General features: G+C 43.8%; 1 protein-coding gene across 3 annotated transcripts in view; it reads right to left on the bottom strand.

The window, feature by feature from the left end:
- The window catches only part of EMCN (endomucin), a 678,554-nt gene that overhangs the window by 99,089 nt on the left and 555,767 nt on the right, over positions 1-23,698 (bottom strand). For all 3 annotated transcript variants that reach the window (XM_069230226.1, XM_069230227.1, XM_069230228.1), the window contains 2 exons: positions 7,244-7,354; positions 1,139-1,243 (listed from right to left, as the gene is read on the bottom strand). In XM_069230226.1, the coding sequence (XP_069086327.1) occupies positions 1,139-1,243; positions 7,244-7,354 (216 nt within the window). The remainder of the gene's footprint in view (positions 1-1,138; positions 1,244-7,243; positions 7,355-23,698) is intronic.

The raw sequence follows: 23,698 nt of genomic DNA, 5'->3' as shown, positions 1-23,698 counted from the left end.
CGGCTCCGAATGGAGCCGGCGGAGTGGAAGGGGTGCGACGGGTGCAGTTGCACCCGTCGCGATTTTCAGTGTCTGCATGGCAGACACTGAAAATCTTGGTGGGGCCCTGTTACGGGGGCCCCTGCAGTGCCCATGCCATTGGCATGGGCACTGCAGGGGCCCCCAGGGGCCCCACGACACCCCATATCGCCATCCTGTTCCTGGCGGCCGAAACCGCCAGGAACAGGATGGCGGTATGGGGGTCGGAATCCCCATGGCGGATTCCCCAGGGCAGCGGGAAACCGGCGGTACACCGCCGGTTTTCCGTTTCTGACCGCGGCTGTACCGCCGCGGTCAGAATGCCCTTGGGAGCACCGCCAGCCTGTTGGTGGTGCTCCCGCGGTCCCCGGCCCTGTTGGTCCATGATCGCCAGGGTCGGAATGACCGCCTAAATCAGGTCATCTGTCTTTTAACTGAAGATAATTGACCATCTCATCCCATAATATTATTGTATTCCTATCCCAAGTTATTATTACGTTCCAAATCGTCATTCAAAAAAATATTTGAAGCCTTCAAGACAGTGCCTTACCAGGAAGCAAAGTTCTCTTAGTCTGCTTGTAGGAATGTACCCACATGTGAGTTATTTTTCAAGAAAAATTCTGCGGTTTCCATTAAGAAAAAAAATGAGGCATCTCTGCATTTGTTTTTTTTTATTTACTTACTCTTCTAGTTTTTAAATGTTCATGCAGTATTCTTGGTTAACAGTCCCAGATATTCAACACAGATTAGTTCAGTTTATCCAGGTGTAAGGTTTTCTCAGTCAGTAGAGTACAGAGTACAGAGAAAACTGTTCTGTAATAGTGTGCCCTTTAAGAAAAGTGTTGTAATACATATTGGCACGCTGCAGTTTTGTAATGTCTACTATTATACCCCTTTCATAGTAAATTCACTAATTGAATTATTTATAATGAAACAATTCATATCCAAAATCTTGACATTATTTGATGTGCGTGTCTAAAAATTAAAAATGCCAGCAACATTTTTACAACATCAAAAATGACACTTGTGGCCTTTTGGGATCACTTAGTGGGCATATTATTTGAGCTTATTTTGCAATTTTTGTCTTGGCCGAAGACGAGCACTAAAGACCATACATCACCTGGGGGATCACTTTGACACATCTTCCATACTATAAATGAAACAGCTCCCACAAGGAGGATGGGGACCATCACAGCTGGAGCAATATATCTTGTTTTTTCAAGCACTGCAAAAAGAGATCAATATGTGTCAATTCTGTAATCTTCTCAATGTAGGTGTATTTTAGACTAGATCTGTCGACTTCTTTAGTTTAGAAACAGTAAAAAGGTTATTGGTCATTTCTCAAAATAAGCCATTTTCGCAAAAGTCAGAAATGTATACATAGTATATTTTCATGTATGCACTGTTTAGAATTTTATCTTTAAGTGGATTTACAAAATTTGCCCAGAGTGCCTGGAAATGTGTGCATGCCATTCACTTCTATGCGTACTACAGTTCCTCTAAATATACTCCAGCATATTTCACACATTGCAGACAACCTTCATGACAATTCACATTAAGGCCCTCATTTATGGGGATTTGGCATAGGGCAGTGCAGCAAGTCACCTTGCTGCGTTGCTCTAAGCCCTATGCTGAAGTGAAAGGGCAGCAATGCACTGTATTTATGCAATACAGTGCATACTTATTCTTTCCCCCTGCACTCATGCCATTTCAGCAGCCTACCACCAACAAAGTCACCCTTGCACCATGTGTTGCATTCAGGATTGTTTTGTGCACAATATGATTTTGTAGTTTGCGCCACCGGAGCATGACACTCCGGCCTAAATATGCCCCACTGTGCTAGACATGCATAATGCAATGCAAACTGCAATGCCTCCCATCTTTGCCTGTGTGCAAGACCTGAACTCAGGACACCTGCATGTAAACGGTGTCATCTGTGAACACCCAGCTGCCATTCTTGAATTGTGCTTGCTATATTTGTAATCTAATATGCATAAATGGTGCACAGATTTGCAGTGCTTTACCCAAAATAGTATGTTGCCTTCTTTAGCACCCCTTACCTGGGGAAAAACGGCCGGCTTTTGCTTTTTCATTCCTTTTGTTTTAATTTGGTACGATGTATTAATGCTGTCCCATGGCTGCTGCATTACCTTTTTTTATGGAAGAGCATGTCTTACTTTTATTTAGTGATTTATTTTTAATTAAACCACAACTTTCTTCACAACATGTAAATAAAAAGTTAATATTCTGAACTACTTGGGCTCTCACAATATTGGTTCGTTTTTATTGTTTCTTTTGAGGTAATCAAAAGGGAATAACATGAAGAGGCTCTTCCGCACACTCGGCAAAACAGTGCATTAATTGTAGAACCTGGAATGCATATGCAGAGCTCAGGAGTGAGTTTTTTTCCTGCTCATCTTGTAACATAAGTAGAATGCAAAGGAATTGGTGTCAAAACTGTATCTGGTTCACCGTATGCTCTATCGGAGTAAGGCTGTTATTATATAACTGTAGTGGCCTACTATCTCGCAATTTACTAAATTTCCTACAAAAAATAATCTCTTCAAAAGCCCTTCTGCAGTACAGTTAATTTTTTTTTAACAAAATGCATAAAACTGGTATGATTTACAAACCTATTTGCACACCGATATGTAACTGAGCAGTACAATTAGCAGCAGTTATAAAGGCAAAATTGTGTTCCTTGTTCATGGAATCAGGAATGATTTGATTTTGCCACCAAAATTAAGCTTGTTTTCCTTACAGCTGTAGAAGTATGCTAAATTTTGTAAGTCAAAGCAATCTGTTTACGGGCATATGCTTTGGAATTAGGGGTGTTGGGAGTGCTGCAGAACCCCCTATATACTCATGCTGTAGTTCAGAAGGTGAATAAACATTAAAGATGCCTCTGCATTTTGTGTTTATCTTGTTATATTTGCTGCGTGTTTAAAGACAAAGGTCAAATGTCAGGTCATGACTTTTGAGAAATTGCTACTTATTTAGAAACTGAAGTGCACTTCTATTTCTCTGACTGCAAAGTGGGAGGATTTTGTAAAAGTAAACTTGGTGGCAATCCTGCTGGGGGTACAGGAAACCAATGGAAAGACTGCAGGAAGACATTTTATTTCTAACACACATTTAAATATCCGAAAATAAACTATACAAATTTCAAATTATATCAGGAATTAGGAAAGCAGAAATCAAGCACTTTTTTGTACTTCTGAATTGTGATGGAAACAAAAACTTTAGTATGATCAAAACAAATCACTTTACTTGGTGATGATCAAATGATAAATATTCACGGAAATTTGATTTCCATGTATTATTATTTTTGAACTATATATTTTTTCCAGTAAAACCGCATGTCTATGCAAATTTAGTGGTCATTTCAATGGAAAATGTAGGGTCTTTAAGTGACAGTGCCCTACCTCACCAGTGCTTCAAATGGACCACCAGCTACATAATACAGCCTTACCATTCTCCTGCTGAATGGGCATTGCACATTTGCTGCACCTGTTTTATTGTATGTTACTTGGATTTTGCACAAGTCCTATGACTTTGGTGATATAACATTTAGGGCAGCACCCCCAGTCTGGAAATTCTTCCAGCACCACTGCTTACAACGACCAGTATGGGTGTTCCTGGTAGGGATATCAGCAAAAAAGTAACATCCACAAACTTGCATGTTTGTGGATATTCTCAAATCGTTTGCCTGTTGTTTCCCACCAGAAAGTTTCTGGAGATTTAGGCCCGTATTTTACTTTTTGACGCAAATCAATCAATGGGTATTGATCCATCCATGGGTATCCTCCAAGGGTGGTTGAGGGTGGCAGCGGGTGTCCCTGGGTGCAGGGAAGAGCACCTGTGGACTGCTTCCATGGTCCCTGACCATGGAAATGAGCCCACAGGTGCCTTAACACCTGCCCTGATCCAGCCGTTAAAAAACGGCGCAAATCCAGCTGGGCGCCATGTTTTAAGGCCCGCCTCCTCCTGTGCGTCATTTTGACGCTGGAGGATAAATAAGGCGCACATGCCTTAGAGTCATTTTTTGCACTGGAACGCCTATTTTGCATGTCATTAGCACATGGTAGGTTTTCACGTACACAAAATGACTCAAACTCTATAACTTTGGCGCAAGACGGGTCTAGCATCAAAGTATAAATATGGAGTTAAGTTTGCGTCGAATTTCAGACCACATCACTCCAGGACACTACACTGGCTATCATGAAAATAGTGATATGTAGTTTAAAGTTCCTATGCATTGCCAACAGTGCCCTGCATGGGAGGGCCTCAATAAACCTAACCAAGAAAGAAGACCTACAGTTGGCATCCCTGAACCAGTTAGTCATCCAGACCCAAACAGCCAAAAATAATCAGTTCTGTTTGAGATCTCCCCACGCTCTACTATCAAGGTTTACCACTCTAAATGCACCCTACCATATAATTTGCTATACTTCATATTAGAAATAAATTAATGACTCCTAAAGACCTTCTGCCCCGGTAATTTGTTTCAATCCTATGAGAATTCTACAAGACCAAGGCACTCATTATGAGTCTGGCTGTCCTTGCAGGAATGTGCCATACCTTAGGGGATATGGGGCATTCCTGCCCTCTCCATGTGACACAGCGTAGTAAGTTGCCTTGCTGCATTGCATTACTTCTTCATAAATCTGTCCCTCAGTTGTTTGAATTACAAAACCTTTCAGCATTGACTTTTTCTTATTCTTACTTGTTGTAAAACTTGACAGCCTTAGGGTGGTTTTCCTCAAATTTTTCAGTCTCTTTGCTTCTTATTTTGTTGGTTTCTTTTTGTTGGCCTTAGGACTTTGAGCACCTTACCGCTGTTGACCTGTGCTAAAGTGCATGTGCTGTCTCCCCTAAACATGGTTTGATTAGTACACCACAATTAGCATACCTAATTTACTTATGAGTCCCTAGTAAATTGCACTACACATACCCAGGGCCTGTAAATTAAGTGCTTCTAGTGGGACTGCAGCACTGTTGGTGCCACCCACTCAAGTAGCCCTTCAACATGTCTCAGACATGCCCCTGCAGAGCCCTTCAGTGCAATTTGCAATACCATGTCAACTTGGCATTTAGAACGTCTCGCCAAGCACTTAACTCCCCTTTTGTTACATATAAGTCAGCCCTAGGATAGGCCCTAGGTAGCCCAAAAAAGCAGGGTGCTACGTAACTAAAGGTAGGCCTACCCTTTTTATATGGTAACATTGGGGATTCCTTATTACAACTAAAGAGCTATAATTCCTAGATAAAAGGTAGATCTGTCACGCTTAGTGCCTATGGCCTTGTAATGATGAAACCTCTTTAATTGTAAAGTCAGATTTATGGTTACAAATTTGAAAATGTCACTTTTGGAAAGTTGGCATTTCCTTCTCTTATCCTGTGCACAAGCAGCCTGTCTCCAATACATGTTGGGAGGGGTGACAGCTGGACTTTGTATATGACCACTAGACAGCCACACACTGAGGGAGCTTAGGTGTGACTGATGGACCTTCAACACTCTGATGTGCCATTCTGGGCAGGATGGGAGAGAGGAGCTGGGCACATCTTCACACTTACATCTGAAAAGGCTGTGTCCTATCCCCACACAAAGGGATGCATACCCCCTGTAGTAAGTCTGAAGCCAGGGCAGAAAGAAAAGATCTCTGTGCACTTTAAAGACCCTTCTTTGAAGTCACCCCCCACTTCAAAGGTGCAACTGGGTATAAGTACTTGACCTCTGACCCTACCAACTCAGTACACTACTGGACCTTTGAAGAACTCTGTCAGGAGGATGGACTGCTGTGCTGCTACAAGGAGTGCCTCTCTGGACTGCTGCTGTGGAAGAACTGCTTTTCTGTTGTGCTGCCCTGCTGCCTGCTACCCTACGTGACCCATCTCACTTGAACCCAGAGTGACTACAAGGGCATGCTGGCTTGCTCCCTGTTCTAAGTCTTAGGGACATCACAAATTTCTCATCAACCTACAACAGCACCTGGACTTTGCTTGCTGCAAGTGTTGCCTTGCCAAATGGTGCTAATCCAGTTCTGGGCCCTTGGAAGGGGGTATAAAATGCTGCATGTACCAGAACCTGCACATCACCACCTTTGCGCTGAAAGAAACCAGTGCATCTCCCTCGATTCATTGCTGTTGCCACAAGGATTGTGGACACTGCACGCAGACAGCACGGCGCATCATCTCCAGCTTCCTCCGCATCTCTGACTTTGTGCGGCTTGTAGCTGATACATTGTCTACATCTGAAGGGTCGACGTCGCTGCATCACCTCCTCTGCTCCCCGCATCTCGGCTTCAACGTCAATGTATTTAGAGCCAAGGTACTTTTCCAGCAGGACAAGGCAGGTCCCTGTACCTGATCTGTGCTCCATTGTGGTCTTGCCTGAACTTTTAGATTCACCCCGGTCTCGTACGACCAGATAGCCCCAGTTGGTGCTTTAAGGTTTTGAGCACTACATTTTCATTTCACCTTTAAAAATTCAAAACTGGTTATACTGATTGGATTTTTGTTGTTTCAGTCTTGTTTTGTTCATAAGAAGATAAGCTATTTTTCTAACCTGGTACCATGTCTTTTGTGGTGTTTTGACAGTGTTGCTGTTTGAAGTGTTGTACAAATACTTTACACATTGCCTCTTAAGTTGAACCTGACTGCTTTATGGCAAGCTACCTCTGGGTGAACACAGATTAATTTATGGTGTGTTGTTGACTTGCCCTAACTAGGATTGTGGCTCCTGCTTGGACAGGGTGCAGACCTCTACCAACCAGAAACGCAATTTCTATTACTTGCCTTTCTTGTTCCACGGGCTGTGCATTGACAGCTTCCCTTTGCACTTACTCTTGCCAGTAACAAACACTACTCACTTTACCACCACTCTTCGCCCTCGACTTATCCATCATTTTTAGGATAATGTTCTTTTAATAATGAATTAACAACATTCGAAAATATTTAGTGCCCGGAAAATTGGGCCGCACAGAATATAAAAAAGAAGTCTTGTCTGCCAAGTCTGTACATAACTTAAAAATGCTGATGACTCGGGGTGTGAACATAATGTATCGCCAGTGCCTATTTTTTATGGCAGATATCACTCATAAAAAAATCTCAACAATTCAAACATTTTCTAGTGCAAATATTATTAGTATTTGAAATTACTATTTGAACAGTTGTGAAAATGTGCTCTGTGTACTTCAGCAAATCAATTACTTTTTACACTTACTCGAAGGAGTGGGTCCTGAGCTCAGATCGGAATCCTGTAGTGGCTGTGTGGCTTTGGAATAGTCAATGAACTTTGTTGTTAGCTCTGGCAGAATTCCAATTTTTGTAGGACCTGAAAAGGACAAAAACTTGCATTAAGTTTAGGTAGATAATCCGTATTCAAAAGAAATGATTAAACTATTTTCATATGTTGAGGCATGGTTTACTATACAGGGAAAATACATTTCTGCATTACAATTTATTTAAAAAATAACAAAACAGGTTAACTTGAAAGTTTATCTACGTCTTGAATCCACCCATATTTTCATTGTGTCCAATGCATTTATACGAAGAGAAAAATCTGCCGTTTCTATGAGAGTCATTTTTAGAACCATGGACTTAAAGTTATAGAATGTGAAGGTCTTGGAAATGTATTCTTTTATAACGACTTATGTGTCTGAAAGGTAATTGTTAAGGAGGCATCATTTCTCCTTAACAGACATGTTCATGTTGTAACATTCCTTTGCCGGCTACGGTTCCCTTTTTTCACACTGACCTCACACTAAACGAAGCACAAAATCACTGAGATAGTGACGGCAGTGGAGGCCTAAAACAGGTGAGTTATGCAACAAGTAAGGGAAGGATAAGTCTATAAATGGGCCTATGCACGCCTTCATGTATGACTGAAAGCATGTTTTTGTGTGGGTGTGTTTTTGGGTTGTGTGTGTGTATTTTTGCTTGCACACGTGTATAGTGACAGTAAATCTATGAAAACCTAAAAGACTCGAGCACATCCAGTAAATGTCCCTGAAAGAGCGTCTTTATTTTCTTAGTGCAAGCAAAAATCAGGTATCCATAAACCGAAGAAGAAGCAGTGGGCTGCGTGTTCAAAACCACAGGACTTCATCAATGCTGACATATATCTCACAGTTGCATGGAATTCTAAGTTTCATAGTAGTTGCATGGAGTTCCAAGTTTCATACCTTTCTCTATGCTGTAAGAGGACAGTTGCTGAATAACATAACAAATCACCAATTCAATAGTTGTCAGGAGCTGCTTTCTGAGGCACGCTGAAGAGCAAACAATAGTGATTAAAAATGGCTAAATCCTCTCGAGTTAGAATTTCTATTTCAAAAGTTCGGATTTTTAAATCTTAAGCAATATCATGAAGTATTTCCATTTTTCGAGCCAAAACATTATTTCAAAACAAACACTATAGAGACTAGGGCCCTGATTTATACTTTTTGGTGCAAAACTGCACCAACGCAGTTTTGCATCAAAAAGTTTAGCAGCGGCTTGCACCATTTCTGAGCACCAGCCGGGCACCATATTTTTGAAATGGTGCAAGCAGGTGCAAAGGGTAGGCTAGCATAAAAAACAAATGACGTTAGTCGGGTGGGGCTGGCGGTAAGGAAGAAGGGGGTTTTGCACCAAAAAATTACGTTAGGCAGGTTAAAGTAAAAAGAAAATGATTCTAACCAGGCTAGTGTCATTTTCTGATGCAAAACCATCCATACCACATGACTCCTGTCTTAGAAAAGACAGGAGTCATGCTCACCACCTCAATGGCGCTAGCACAGGGGGCCAGGGTCCCCTGGGCATGGCCATTGCACCCAGTGCCATGTATGGGGGCCCACTTCAGGGCCCCCAATGGCACTTTAAAAAAAATAAAAAATACTTACCTGTACTTACCTATACTTACCTGGATGGAGTCCCCCAACCTCCGCTGTCCCTCTGGTGTGGGTGGGGGTGTGCCTGGGGCCTGGGAGGGCACCTGTGGGCTCATTCTATGGTGTTCCACATGGAAATAGGCCCACAGGTCCCCTAACGCCTGCCCTGACCCAGGCGTTAAATAATGGTGCAAAGTAAGCTTTGCTTCATTATATGACCCCTCCTCCCCCCGTGCGTGATTTTAGCATTGGGAGATAAATATGGCGCTAAGGCCACAGAGTAATTTTTTGCATGGGAACGCTTACTTTGCATCTCATTGACGCAAAGTAGGTTTCCACGTCCCAAAAATGACTTTAACTCCATAATTTTGGCACTAGACAGGTCTAGCGCCAAAGTATGAACATGGAGTTAGTTTTGCACTGAATTTGCCCCGAAGGTCCATATTTATACTCAGTTTGCGCTGAATTAGCGTCCTGTTCTTTGACGTTAATTCAGTGCAAACCGAATTCCATATTTATACTTTGGCGCTAGACACGTCTAGCGCCAAAGTTATGGAGTTAAAATCGTTTTCTAGACGTGAAAGCGTACCTTGCATCAATGAGATGCAGGGTAGGCATTCCTGTCCACAAAAGGACGATATGGCCTTTGCACCATATTTATCCCCGTGCTGAAATCCAGCATGGGTTATGGGGGCCTTAAATAATGGCACTAAGCTTGCTTAGCGCCATTATTTAACGCCTGGGTATGGGCAGGTGTTAGGGGACCTAGAGGCATATTTCCGAGGTCCGAGACCATGGAAAGTGCCCACAGGTGCCCTTCCCTGGCCCCAGGAACACCCCCACCCACCCACACCAGAGGGACACCACAGGATGGGAGACCCATCCCAGGTAAGTATATATATTGTTTTTCACTACCCTGCTCAGGGGCCCTCATTTGTGGCCCCCTGCACAGCACTGGCCCCAGTGGCCATGCCCAGGGGACATTTGTCCACTGGGCATGGCAATTGAGGTGGTGGGCTTACTAAGACAGGGGCCATGTCCATGGGGGTTGTGCGTCAGAAAATGGTGCTACACAGCTTAGAGGCAATTTGTCTGCCTCTAAACAGTGTAGCACCATAATTTGGCGCACAAGCCCTGGTTTCCCCTAGGCCTCGCCTGCCCTGTTAACTGCCCTGTTAGCGTCCTCTCCAAGGACATTAACAGGGCAGATATAGCACCCGGCCAGCATCTTGAATTGGCGTTAGCCGGCGCTATACTTTTTGCTACTCGTGCTGCATGGCGGCCATGGTGCTCACAGCACAAACAGGCACAACATTGTGAACTCAATCAGTGGTATTGGAGCGCTGGTCACATTGTTCACAGTTACCTAATCAGAGTCATTTCTTCTGGCTTTCCCCTTAAAACACTTGAAAATGGTAAATGCCTTATGTAAATCAGGAATCGTTAAAGTGAAAGCGGCTCTCCCAGCACAGCAGGAGTGCCCTACAACAATATTCACTGAATTTGGGAAACTCACCTCATAATGCTTTGCAGGACATTACTTTTACATAACATTTTTGCTCATACCTCAGCCTGTGGTGGTCCTAGGACAACGGAGCCACCACCAAAATGTGCAGCGCAACACACTCTTTCTGTCTAGGTCAAATTTGGGTCCCCAGACTAGGTTAGTGGGGACCCCAAAATAATAACTGCTCCACCATTCAGTGTCTTTTGAAGTGCTCTTATAGTTAGAACCTTTGTTTTATGTCTGGGATTTGATTGTTGTTTAAGGACTTTGTTTGTAATATTATTTCTATATGCCTCCTATTTCTGAAATTGCATAATGCATTATGTCCTCTTGGTGTTAATTATATGGTTACGTTGCATTACTTTCTGCTATTTTACTCTTGTGTGATTATGTTATCTATGGGCTAACTATATACTTACATGGTCTTACAAATACTATTTTCATTATGGTGTCCTCTAGGGGCTGTTCTAATTATTACACTCAAGTCAAAATATTAAAATATTCATGGCATAGAAACTTGTCCCATGATTACTTTACAAAACATGTTTGCTCTTAACTTAACTTGTGGTGCTTCCAGGACAATGGGACCACCTTCAAAACATTGACCACAATGTGCTCTTTCTGTCTACATCATCTCTGGGTCCCCACACTATGTTAGTGGGGGGTTCCACAATAATGACCCCTACCACCATGCATTATCTTTTTAAGCTTAAGTTACAACTTTTGTTTTATAGCTACGAGAAATTATGTTTTATAGGCCTTGTTTGTAATATCACTGTAATAGGCCTGCTCATGCTAAAGTGCATATGTTTTCTCTTGTAAACTTGGTATGATTGGCTTATACTTAATTGGCATATTTAATTTACCTATGAGTCCCTTGCAAAGTGGTATTCCTATACCCAGGGCCTGTAAATTAAATTCTACTAGTGGGCCTGCAGTGCAGCATGCGCCACCCACTGAAGTAGCCTTTCAAACCTGTCTCAGGCCTGCTAGCTAAGGGCATGTGTGTGCAGTTTTCTGCCACAGGGACCTGATATCTAAATTTACTTGCCAGGCCCAGAACTTCCCTTTTACTACATGTAAGTCACCCCTAAGGTCCGCCCTAGCTAGCCCTATGAGCAGGGTGCCATGTATGTAGAGGGCAGGACATGTGCCTAGTAATGAGGCCTGTCCTGGTAGTGACTCACTGCTGTCAGTGCTGCCTTCTCATAGGATTGCATTGGAAATGCCCTGCCTTATGTGTAAGGGGTATTGTCTAATTTATGAGGGGTAGCGTAGGCATGTTTTGTATGGTTGTAATGGTGGTAAGAAATCCTGCTTGCTAGTTAGTGTAGGTGTATTTTGTTAGTACTATTACCGAAATGCCACTTCTAGAAAGTGAGAATTTCTCTGTGCTTATGACTCTGGTGTTTTGCAGCTTGACTCCAATCTAAGTCTGGGCAGAGTGACAGTTGGACTTATCTTACTTTTCAGACAGCCTGTACACAGGGAGGGTAGAGGTGTCACAAAGGTGCATCTACATACTGAATAGTCTTCCTGGGCTGAGAGAAGGGAGAGAAGGGGCACACCTGCATTTGTAAAGGCTGTGCCATGGCCTCACACAATAGGGTCATTTACCCTCCACTGATGTTAGAAGCCTGTGCTGGAGGATGGAAGGGGGCACTACCAGAATCAGTTGTAAGTGGCTGAAACACCCTCTCCTTCTCATTGTAAAACACACTGTAAACTGAGTATTGGTACAGGGGAATTTTCCCCACAATTTAGACATTCTTGGGACTCCAGAGACTTACTTGAAACTCAACACAGGACGCTGCTAAAATTGACTCACCAGGACCCACCTTGCACTGCTGCTGCTGTGCTGGCCTGTGACCTGCCTAGTCACTAGGAGGAACTGCCACCATCTGCATCCCTTGTGCTGGCCTGTTGCTGGGCCTGCTAGCCCTGCGCGTACCTTCTTTCTTGTCTCCAGGGGCAGGGTGCCGTGGCCCCTGGCCCCTGTACTCATCCACAGCTCGAGGAGTTCTATATCTCTTCATAAAGTGCCCGGAAGAGCGATTTTGCTGTATGCCCCTGCGCTTCTAAATGTTTTGCCGTGCCAGGGATTTACTCCCGTATCCCGGGACTCATTTGCGGTTTTTCTGTGCTTTGAAAGAGCGTGTGGTGTGCGCCCTGGTGGTTCTTGCAAATCGGGCTTGGAAGCTCATCGCCATGGGAATCATCGCCGCAGCCCGGGCGGGCTGGCTCTGCCAAGTGCGAGTGACGCGCGGTAACTCGGACCCCCGGGACACCATATATTGAGTAAAAGGAGTGAGCATGCTCCTATCGTACCCCCAGGCAAAGTGATCTCTGCAGAGTGCCCCCGAGGCACAAGTAGGCAGCTGCTTTGGTGCCTACACACCACCGCGGCCCGGGTGGGCCGATCCAGAAAAAGGAGACGTCGGGCAGGGAGGGAAGCCTCGTCCGAGGCTCCCAACCCCACCGGAGCCCCGGTGGAGTTATGCACAGGCAGGGGGAAAGTGAGCTCCCCTTGCCCCTGGAAGCCCTAATTGTTTGGGAGGAGATCATGGGCGGGTGGAGGCCTAGACGGAGTCCCCCCACACCGCAGGTCCCCTTTTTACGCCTCTGGTTGTTTTGTTTGAGGGCTGCCTTGCCCCCCATTGGAGGGCCAGAGAAGGCCGGGGCCTGTTGTAAAGTACTAGAGAGGGTGCAGACCGCCCCTCTCCCCAGGAGTAACATGTATCCCCCGTTTCTGCACAGGAGTGCTGGGTGCCCCCACGTTCATCTTCTTGGCACTAGGAGTGCCCTCTCATCATAAAACAGGTACTCTATGTAGGAGGCTGGCCTGGCTTGTAGTGGGTACCAGAGGTACTTACACCTTATGCCAGGTCCAGTTATCCCTTATTAGTGTAGAAGAGATGTTTCTAGCAGCTAAGACTGATAGAAGGTAGCTATGGCAAAGCAGCTTAGGCTGAACTAGGAGACATGTAAAGCTCCTACTATACCACTGGTGTCATACACACAATAGCATAAGAAAACATAATACACAGATATACTAAAAATAAAGGTACTTTATTTTTATGACAATATGCGAAAAGTATCTCAGTGAGTACCCTCAGTATGAGGATAAGATACATACACAAGATATATGTACACAAACCAAAATTATGCACGTAATAGCAAAAGGAAGTAATGCAAGCAGTGTAAAGTTACAATAGATTGCAATAGGAGCACATAGGGATAGGGGCAACACAAACCAGATACTCCAAAAGTGGAATGCGAACCTCGAATGGACCCCAAACCTATGTGAGCTTGTAGAGGGTCGCTGGGACTGTAAAAAAACAGTGAGGGTTAGAGAAATAGCCCACCCCAAGACCCTGTAAGGTAGGTGTAAAGTGCACCTACAACCCCCAGAGAGCACAGAAGTTGTGATAGGGGGATTCTGCAAGGAAAACAAACACCAGCAGTGCAACAACAGTGGATTTCTGGACCTGAGTACCTGTAAGACAAGGGGACCAAGTCCAAGAGTCGCGACAGTGTTGAGAGTGGGCAGGAGCCCAGGAAATGCCAGCTGAGGGTGCAAGGAATCTGCCACTGGATGGAAGAAGCTTGGTGTTTTGCAAGAATGAAGAGGACTAGGAACTTCTCCTTTGGAGGATAGATGTCCCACGTCGTGAAGAAGCTTGCAGAGGTGTTCCCATGCAGAAAGACTGCAAACAAGCCTTGCTAGCTGCAAGGGTCACCGTTAGGATGCTGCTGTGGCCCAGGAGGGACCAGGATGTCGCCACTTGGACGAGGAGACAGAGGGGGCGCCCAGCAAGTCGGGGAGCCCTCACAGAAGCAGGCAGCACCCTCAGAAGTACCGGAACAGGCACTTGGAAGATAAGTGAACCGGAGTCCACGCAAAGTCACAAAAGGGAGTCCCACGACGCCGGAGGACAACTCAGAAGGTTGTGCACTGCAGGTTAGAGTGTGGGGACCCAGGCTTGGCTGTGCACGAAGGAAATCGTGGAAGAGTGCACAGGAGCCGGAGAAGCTGCAAATCAAGCGGTACCCAACAATGCAGTCTAGAGTGGGGAGGCAAGGACTTACCTCCACCAAACTTGGACTGAAGAGTCACTGGACTGTGGGAGTCACTTGGACAGAGTTGCTGAGTTCCAGGGACCACGCTCGCCGTGCTGAGAGGGGACCCAGAGGACCTGTGATGCAGTCTTTTGTTGCCTGCCCTTGCAGGGGGAAGATTCCGTCGACCCACGGGAGATTTCTTCAGAGCTCCTGGTGCAAGAAGGAGGCAGGCTGCCCCCAGAGCATGCACCACCTGGAAACAGTCGAGAAAGCCGGCAGGATGAAGCGATACAAGGTTGCTAGTAGTCGTCTTGCTAGTTTGATGGGGTTTTGCAGGCTTCCTGAGCAGTCAGCGGTCGATCCTTTGCCAGAAGGTGAAGAGGGAGATGCAGAGGAACTCTGGTGAGCTCTTGCATTCGTTATCTGAAGAATTCCCCAGAGCAGAGACCCTAAATAGCCAGAAAAGGAGGTTTGGCTACCTAGGAAGGAGGATTGGCTACTAACAGAGGTAAGAGCCTATCAGAAGGAGTCTCTGACGTCACCTGCTGGCACTGGCCACTCAGAGCAGTCCAGTGTGCCAGCACCACCTCTGAATCTAAGATGGCAGAGGCCTGGGGCACACTGAAGGAGCTCTGGGCACCTCCCCTGGGAGGTGCAGGTCAGGGGAGTGGACACTCCCCTTTCCTTTGTCCAGTTTCATGCCAGAGCAGGGCTGGGGGATCCCTGAACCGGTGTAGACTGGCTTATTCAGAGATGGGCAGCATATGTGCCCATCAAAGCATTTCCAGAGGCTGGGGGAGGCTACTCCTCCCCAGCCTTCACACCTATTTCCAAAGGGAGAGGGTGTTACACACTCTCTCAGAGGAAATCCTTTGTTCTGCCTTCCTGGGCCAGGGCTGCCTGGACCCCAGGAGGGCAGATACCTGTCTGAGGGGTTGGCAGCAGCAGCAGCAGCAGCTGCAGTGGAGACCCCAGAAAGGCAGTTTGGCAGTACCTGGGTTCTGTGCTAGAGACGCCGGGGATCATGGAATTGTCTCCCCAATGCCAGAATGGCATTGGGGTGACAATTCCATGATCTTAGACATGTTACATGGCCATGTTCGGAGTTACCATTGTGACGATATACATAGGTAGTGAACTATGTATAGTGCATGCGTGTAATGGTGTCCCCACACTCACAAAGTCCGGGGAATTTGCCCTGAACAATGTGGGGGCACCTTGGCTAGTGCCAGGGTGCCCACACACTAAGTAACTTTTCACCCAACCTTCACCAGGTGAAGGTTAGACATATAGGTGACTTATAAGTTACTTAAGTGCAGTGGTGAATGGCTGTGAAATAACGTGAACATTATTTCACTCAGGCTGCACTGGCAGGCCTGTGTGAGAATTGGCCTATGGGTGGCAAAAGAAATGCTGCAGCCCATAGGGATCTCCTGGAACCCCAACACCCTGGGTACCTCATTACCATATACTGTACTAGGGAATTATATGGGTGTATCAGTATGCCAATGTGAATTGGTTAAATTGTTCACTAGCCTGTTAGTGACAATTTGGAAAGCAGAGAGAGCATAACCACTGAGGTTCTGGTTAGCAGAGCCTCAGTGAGACAGTTAGTCATCACACAGGGAACACATACAGGGCACATACTTATGGGCACTGGGGCCCTGCCTGGCAGGGTCCCAGTGACACATAGACTAAAACAACATATATACAGTGAAATATGGGGGTAACATGCCAGGCAAGATGGTACTTTCCTACACTCTATAAACGACATATATTTCTGATGGTCCTGGGATGGACATTATTGGTTTATATCTACCTGCCTACTTTTATGATGTTACATATGTATGCTGATTTTCCTTTTACGGGTGTGACATGCAGCTATATGTTTTTATGACTTTCCATATGTTCTCCTATGTTCCTTTTATGGATATTTATGATGTGTTTATGACAAGTACATATATTTCTTTACTGTGATTCCTGACTACTGCTTATGTTGCAGAATCCTGAGTACTTACGTGTTCTAATGTGACAACTGCTGATTCTTGCAGAGTATTAGTAACCTGTGTAACGTTCTGACAACTGCTAAGATAGCAGGGTATTTCTGACATGTAATGTTTGGTCCAATTATGTTTTGTGCAATACAATTTATTTTTACATTGCTGAGTGTTGAGTTTACTTTGTGGTGTACCTATTGCATCACGTGAGTTGCGTATGTTGTGCAAACGCTTTACACACTGCCTCCGGGTTAGGCCTTACTGCTTGTTCCAAGCTACCAAGGGAGTGAGCAGGAGTTATCTTGGATGTGTTACTCCCTTGCCCTGACTAGAGTGGGTGGGTTCTGCCTGGATTAGGTGCATACCCTAGCCAACCAGAAACCCCATTTCTAACATTGGTTGGCAGCAGTGAGGATAGGACTTGCGCTTGCACAGTACCATTGTGACTCATTTTTTCACCACAAATTGCACTTAGACCATTACATGTTTTAATTCTCTTTTATGTTCTAATTCTCTTTTTTTTTATTATTCTCCTGTTCTCTCAAACCAGTCATTTTTATTTGACTCCTGTGTTGTATACTTGCACTTTGGACTCTTGTTGCTTTACGCCAGTGTTGTGCTCTCATCAAAATGGAGTCTACCTTTGACATGGGGATTCTGCAGGGAGAGAGGCATACCAGTTATGTGTGGAGAAACCAATATGATGGACCTCAAGAGAGCCCTTTTTGATTTTGAGGAGGCAGACTGGATAGCAACAGTAAAGGAGGCCCAAGGGGGCGATGGTTCTGAGGGAGACCCTAAAGAGACCCATGAGAGTAGAGAGGACTCTGAGATTTTAGTTCCCTTATTCTATGCCTTTAGCCATTTTTGTAAGCTTGTAAATCTATTTATGAACTTGTATCCAGATATTTAATGCATGCGCTCCCGTTTCTCTGAACTGACACCACCATTTTCTAATCCGAAACCACATTTTGCAGCACTTCCATTTTTTTCTGCCCATGTTTGGATTTGAGCATATATCCCATGTTTTTGCATTTGTGCCAGTTTCTTTCTACATTCTAGTATTTCTAGTCTGCATCTTTCTTTGAACTTGCATATTTGTTTTTTTCTATTTTGAATCTTTGTATGTCGGACATCAATTAGGTTTTTTAATAAGCCTGCACCTGTGCTTTTGTCCTGTGCATCTGCAACAGTGGGATCATGCAAAGCATCACTGGCCTGATAGTCCTGGCCCCTTGATATAACTCAGTAAAAAGATTGTCGTCTAGAGATTTTCATTTTTGATTTGTGTTTTTGTATCATAAGAGAAGTAATTTTGCTTGGGTGGACATTGCTAATCCTGGCAGATTTTTCTGGACAACATTTTTAAAAATGACGGATGTGTTACAGTGATGATGTAATATTTCAGGAACCATGAGAACTATATACTTCTTTTTGGTGTCAAAAGATCGGTTTTGGGGGTCAAGTACTTTTAAAGAGACAGAAAATAACTCCTCAGAGCAACCCTTCTGCCATTTTCCAAAATGGCGACTCTATCATGATGGGTTTTAGCCATCATACTGGTAATTTATTTCCATATTGTTTTGGTTTCAGGTTTTCCATTGATTCAAATTCGTAAACATGAGCAGAGCAGGTGGTAGCAGAGAATCTTTACCACCTCACAGAGTGTTGATAATTACAAGATCTGAGGACTCCTTTAACAAATAAAAATGTGTCATATGCCAAACTAAACTGAAAGAAAAGCTAACATTATCTGGGGTTGGACAGAAGAGAGTTTGAGATGCCACAGAAATATGGCAAGCCGAATTCAGAAAAGATTGAAACTGATGGGTGAAGAGGATCTAATATTTCAGCACTGTAACAACAAGTAATACAAGTCGTATACAATGGAAAAAATCCTGGAAGAAATTCATCAAAAAATAGCAGAAACCAGTGAATCACAAAAAGTATCCGAGTCTTCGGCGAAAGCGACAACAACCAAACCCATTGCCTATCCACTTAGAAGATCGATGGCGACCCCTCCTCCACCTCCAGCAAGTGATCAGAAAGCAGAGGATCTTCAATGTGTTTCTGTGGTTTAGCCAGACAAGGGCCAAAGGTACTGACGAAAGAACAAAGTAGAGAGTTTGTGAGTCTCAAAGGGAAAACATGTTTTTATCTGCAGCTAGTTCCTTCCAGGATTACATTTTCAGCTGAGTAGCTGATCTAAACTGCAAGGTGAATTGATTTGCAGCAGAATTGTATTCCCATCCGAACTGCATGCATGCATACATTCGAAAATATGAATGTACAAAGAGCTCCCAGCAGCAGCGTAACTGCCAGCATTCAGTTAAGTTTGCACTCTTTGAACAAGAAATTAAGTTTTAAAGCCACTCTTGAGTACTGGCTACAGGTTCACACTCAGTGAGATCAAAGACATAATGGTGAGAATGTACAATGACAAAATTTGTTTTTGTCAGTCTAACAAAAAGAATGAGCCACTTATGGTGTTCTCAGCTGATTCCGCTCCTGACAGTATTCAGTAAAATCAGCAGGAACCATTTAAAGATTTAGGTCCATATTTATTAAACGTTTGTGCCACCTTTGCCTCATTAATTTTGATGCAAAATTTTTGCTGACTTAATTCTATGTCTGTATTTTGACGCTAGACCTTTCTAGCGTCAAAATATTGGAGTTAGCGCCATTTCATCATCATCATCATCATCATCAAAGAAACTTTATTCGATTGTTTTTTGCAATCATAAAAGTCATTATACATAAAAAACAATTTTCATAAAAAGAAGGAGTAAAGATGCAGAGAATAAAATACATATAAATATGAATATAAATATAAACAGGTTAATTTTTTTTAAAAAGAAGTAAAAATTAATAAACAATTTGATTAAAAGAAGTAACAAAAAAGACCTCAAATATAGTACTTGAAAGTCTCACCCATTTGCCTCAAGACATTTTCTGGCCTTAATCACTGAACACAGGAACTGGGCTAATCCATTGAAAACCATGATAGATGGAAGGGATAAAAGGTACAAGAAAGCTGGACGACATTTTTTAAAATGCATTAATTTTAAAAGTGGTATAACAAACATTTTCCTAAAAGTTGAATAATATTTGCAAAAGAGAAGTGTGTGCATTGTATTTTGATCAGAAACATTATCACAGGGACATTTTTCCAATTGTAAAGACCAGTCATTGATCAGGGGAAAACAAGGCGATGAAAGGACTCTAGTCTCAGGCGCGTAAGGACAAACCGATGTCTTGGGTTCGTGACTTTGCATAAGTATGGTTCCATGCCATTCGTTTGCTGTATCATATGATTTCTCTTGACACTATATTTATTTGCCCTCGCGTCCCATCTCAATTCGGCCAGATGGGTGAGGCAAGTGTTTTTCAGGTCATTCCTGGAAATTGCTTTCAATTCATCTGGGGTAAAAAACAGCTCAGGGTGGCCTAGTTTAATAAACAAGTGCTTTATATAATTTAGCCATGGAATTTTGGACGAGTAAGTAAGTGCTAGGGCATCTACTATGATAGCCCTATTCAACCTCGCAGGATCTGAGGTCCATACTTTATGCCAGAGTAGGATTGGTTGAACACGAATGAGATCTGTGAGGTATGTTACTCCCATTTCTGAATGGCATACTACTGTTGATGTTGATTGCGGGACACTTAGGACGGTTTTCAGGAGAGCGTTTTCGATCAGCTGTAAAGTAGTGCAGTCGCGATATCCCCAAAGTCCAGCCCCGTACAGTGCTACTGAGACACATTTCGCATTGTAAAGAGTCACCATGTCTTTGGGAGTTACTCTCCCCACCCTTTTAGAGAAGTGTTTTACCGCCATTACGGTTTTTGTAAATAACAATTTTCTCGCTTTTATGGCATGTACCCATGTACCTTTATCATCGAACACAATGCCTAAATACGAAAATGTCCCTGTGTTGACTAGTTTTGCACCTTTTAAATCTATATGGCAATTCTTTGTGCAGCATCTAGGATATGTCATAGAAAAAGTTTTAGTGTGATTAATTTTGAGGCCCAAGACGTCCATGCAGTTATCAAAGGTTGTAACTAATCTTTGCAAAGTAACTGGAGTGCGGGCCATCAGAACGGCATCATCCGCATACAAGAGGGCCGGGATCTTCCGAAAGCCTACTCGTGGAAGATCACCTCAGGCATCGGAAAGGGACCCCTCTAAACTGTTAACATACAAAGCGAACAATAGGGGAGCTAACACGCAACCTTGACACACCCCTCGTTCGATGGGGAAAGATGAGGTGCATTCCCCTTGATGCCCATAGCGGACCTTGGCGTTTGCACCAGCGTACAATTCCCTGATAAAATGGACTATGGAGGTATCGACCCCCATGTCCAGCAAGATGGGCCACAATTTTGAATGCACCACACAATCGAATGCAGAGCTTAGATCGACAAATGCAAGGTATAATGCTCCGGGCTTGGCCCTTGTATATTTACCAAGTATGATCTCTAAGTTAAGAGCCTGTTCCGTTGTCCCTATGCCAGCCGTAAACCCGTATTGTAAATCGGAGAGGATATGATTTTCCTCCATCCAATCTTGTAATCTATTTAAGATGATACGTCCCGCGATCTTTGCAAGTGTGTCAAGCAGTGAAATAGGACGATAACATGCAGGATTATGGCGATCTCCCTTTTTATAGATTGGGATAATTATAGACTCAGCCCAGGTCGAGATGAAAATAGTTGAACAGCAGGCGCGTAGCACCTGCGTCAATAGTGGACCCCAGAGAGAAATATTAGATTTATAGACATCAACTGGGACTCCATCTGGGCCTGGGGCTTTTCCGCTTTTACTTGCATTTATAGCGTCAGTGACCTCGTTTAGAGTAAATGGTAAAATGAGGTCATAGGAGTCTAGTTTAGGGTGATTAATTTCTAGTGTCAAATTTTCTGAGGAGTATATGGTGGAAAAAAAGGCAACCCACTCTTCTTCCGTGATGGCAATTTAAATTTTTGGTGTTTCTTCATCACATAGGAGCGGGGAATTCACAATTTTCCAGAATTTTACATTATCGTTCCGGATGCTTGCATCATAGAGGGATTGCCATGCCTCATTTTTTAAGTTCTGTTTTCTTTTCTTTATGGCATTTTTATACTCCTTCCTCTTTGAACTTAATTGGCGTTTATCTGGGTTTTGTGAATGTAAGTGACATTTTAAGTTCTTACGAGCTTGTGTGCATTCAGCATTGAACCAACCTTTGCCCTCTTTCGCTTTCGATTTACTAAAAGTTGCCTTAAGAGACTGTTTTATACCAGCCGTGATTACCATGAAGGCCTTGATGCAGTCTCGTGGACTCGTGTTATCTGCAAGGCAAATATTAAATTCGTTGGTATAATTGGTCACTAGTCGGTTCATAAAACCTATAGGTTCAATGTCTGACCACTGGATGGTGTAACCATTTCTTGCTCCCAATTCAATATTTTCTACTAACTCTTCCGTGTCCCTATGTATAAAGACGTGTTGGGGAAATGTAAGTCCTATGATTTGAGGGTTATGGTCGCTGAATATGGTGTCTTGAATGTCGTAATCAAGTACATAAGGAAAAAGGTTATTGGAAATTAAAATAAAATCAATTGTCGTGTTAGCTTTCCTACCGTTAAAAGTGGGTTTCAATTGTGGCCTTCCCTGAGTGAGGCAGTTGCATAGGATGAGGTCAAGGCTAAATAAAACTTAATTCATCGAGTTGCCTGAATTGTTGTGTATGAAGTGTAATGAATCATCTTCACCATCAGGGGCGTGAGGGCAGTAGCCCTTAGTTGAGCTGGGACACAGGCATATGTTAAAATCGCCTCCCCACACAATATAAGATTGTTTATTTGAAGAATCACATACTCGGTCTATATCATCCTGGAGGAGGTTAAGTACTGATCGAAGATCTTGAAAAGGTACATTATTATAAAAATTGATGACCACCAGTTGTGCAATATTTTTTAAATGACATGAGATCACTTGGTAAAACATGTTAGATATTAGAGCAAGGTCCTTAATTATATCACACTTATTGGATATAAAAGTGCACAAACCACCCTTAGCCCTGCCCCGTGCGGAAGAAACGGCTGGAGTATGTAGTGTCCTATACCCATTTATCTGAATCGGATTTACAGACCAGGTCTCTTGGAGGCATATCCAGGTGAAACGCTGGATGTATTCTAACCAGGCCTCAATCTCCACCTTAGATCGGAGGCCAGCCACATTCCAAAATAAAAAAGAAAGATGGTCTTTATGCATTGTTTTGGCCTGGCCAGAAAAAGACTTATCAGTTATCTGAGTTTTCCCTGAAGTAATAATGGTTTCTGTGCATACCAAGGGAGTCAGGGCACTAGTAGAAGTTTTTTTGGCAGAGCTCTTAGAAAGAATTCTTCATCGACAGATTGCCTAAAAGAGAGTTCCATATCCGATCGTTCTTCTCCAGCGTCTGCTGCCGAATTGTCTGTACCCAGATGGACGAGGTCCAATATTTCTGTGGGGTGCTTGAGTCTGCAGGGTTCCTTGTCAGATAATAGTCAATCAGTATCTTCCATACTGAGCCCCCAAAATCTGTTCACAGTAGGAATCATATATTGCGACTCAGGCCTGGTTCTATGATCCTCAGGACAAAGGCCAGGTCCATCATAGGTTTTGGTGCTCGTATAAAAGAAACCCAAAGGAAGCAGGGCAACACCATGGTCAGTAATCTGATGTGGACTTAAGCTTCTTAGGATATCTTTAACCAGCGTAGGGGTTTTAAATGAAAGAACTACGAAATCGCCCTTGAATATTTTACGATTTCTGCCCACCCATTTTACCCTTCTGACCATCTTAATGTCTTCAAAAAGTTTGTTTGTCAGGCCAGGTTTCAGGCGAGTTGCAATCCAGTGCAGGGCCTTGTTCCTCAGAGCTGCCCATGATTCCCCCCGTGCTCCAGATAAAGTGGGGACATTGGCAAGGACTGCCACGTAGGGGATTGCCCCAGGCGGGAGATCAAGTATGTCTCTTCCGGTTAAAGGGGCACCCTGATAGACTTTAGGAGTAACTACGTGTTCCCCTCTTTTGGCAATATTTTGTGGGGTTGGGCATTGCCAGTTCTTTCGGGTGATGCACAAGGGTCAACTTGTCTTTGGGTCATCTGAGAAATGGGTGGTTGGGTCTGGTGCGTTGAAGGGGGCCTGGCGTTGAAATCAGTGTAACAAAGCTGTCGTGCAGTTGAGGTTAAAGGGTTTATTAATTG

Source organism: Pleurodeles waltl, chromosome 1_1, assembly GCF_031143425.1.
Source record: "Pleurodeles waltl isolate 20211129_DDA chromosome 1_1, aPleWal1.hap1.20221129, whole genome shotgun sequence".
Classification (NCBI taxonomy): Eukaryota; Metazoa; Chordata; class Amphibia; order Caudata; family Salamandridae; genus Pleurodeles; species Pleurodeles waltl.
This window is presented reverse-complemented; position numbering and strand designations above follow the sequence as displayed.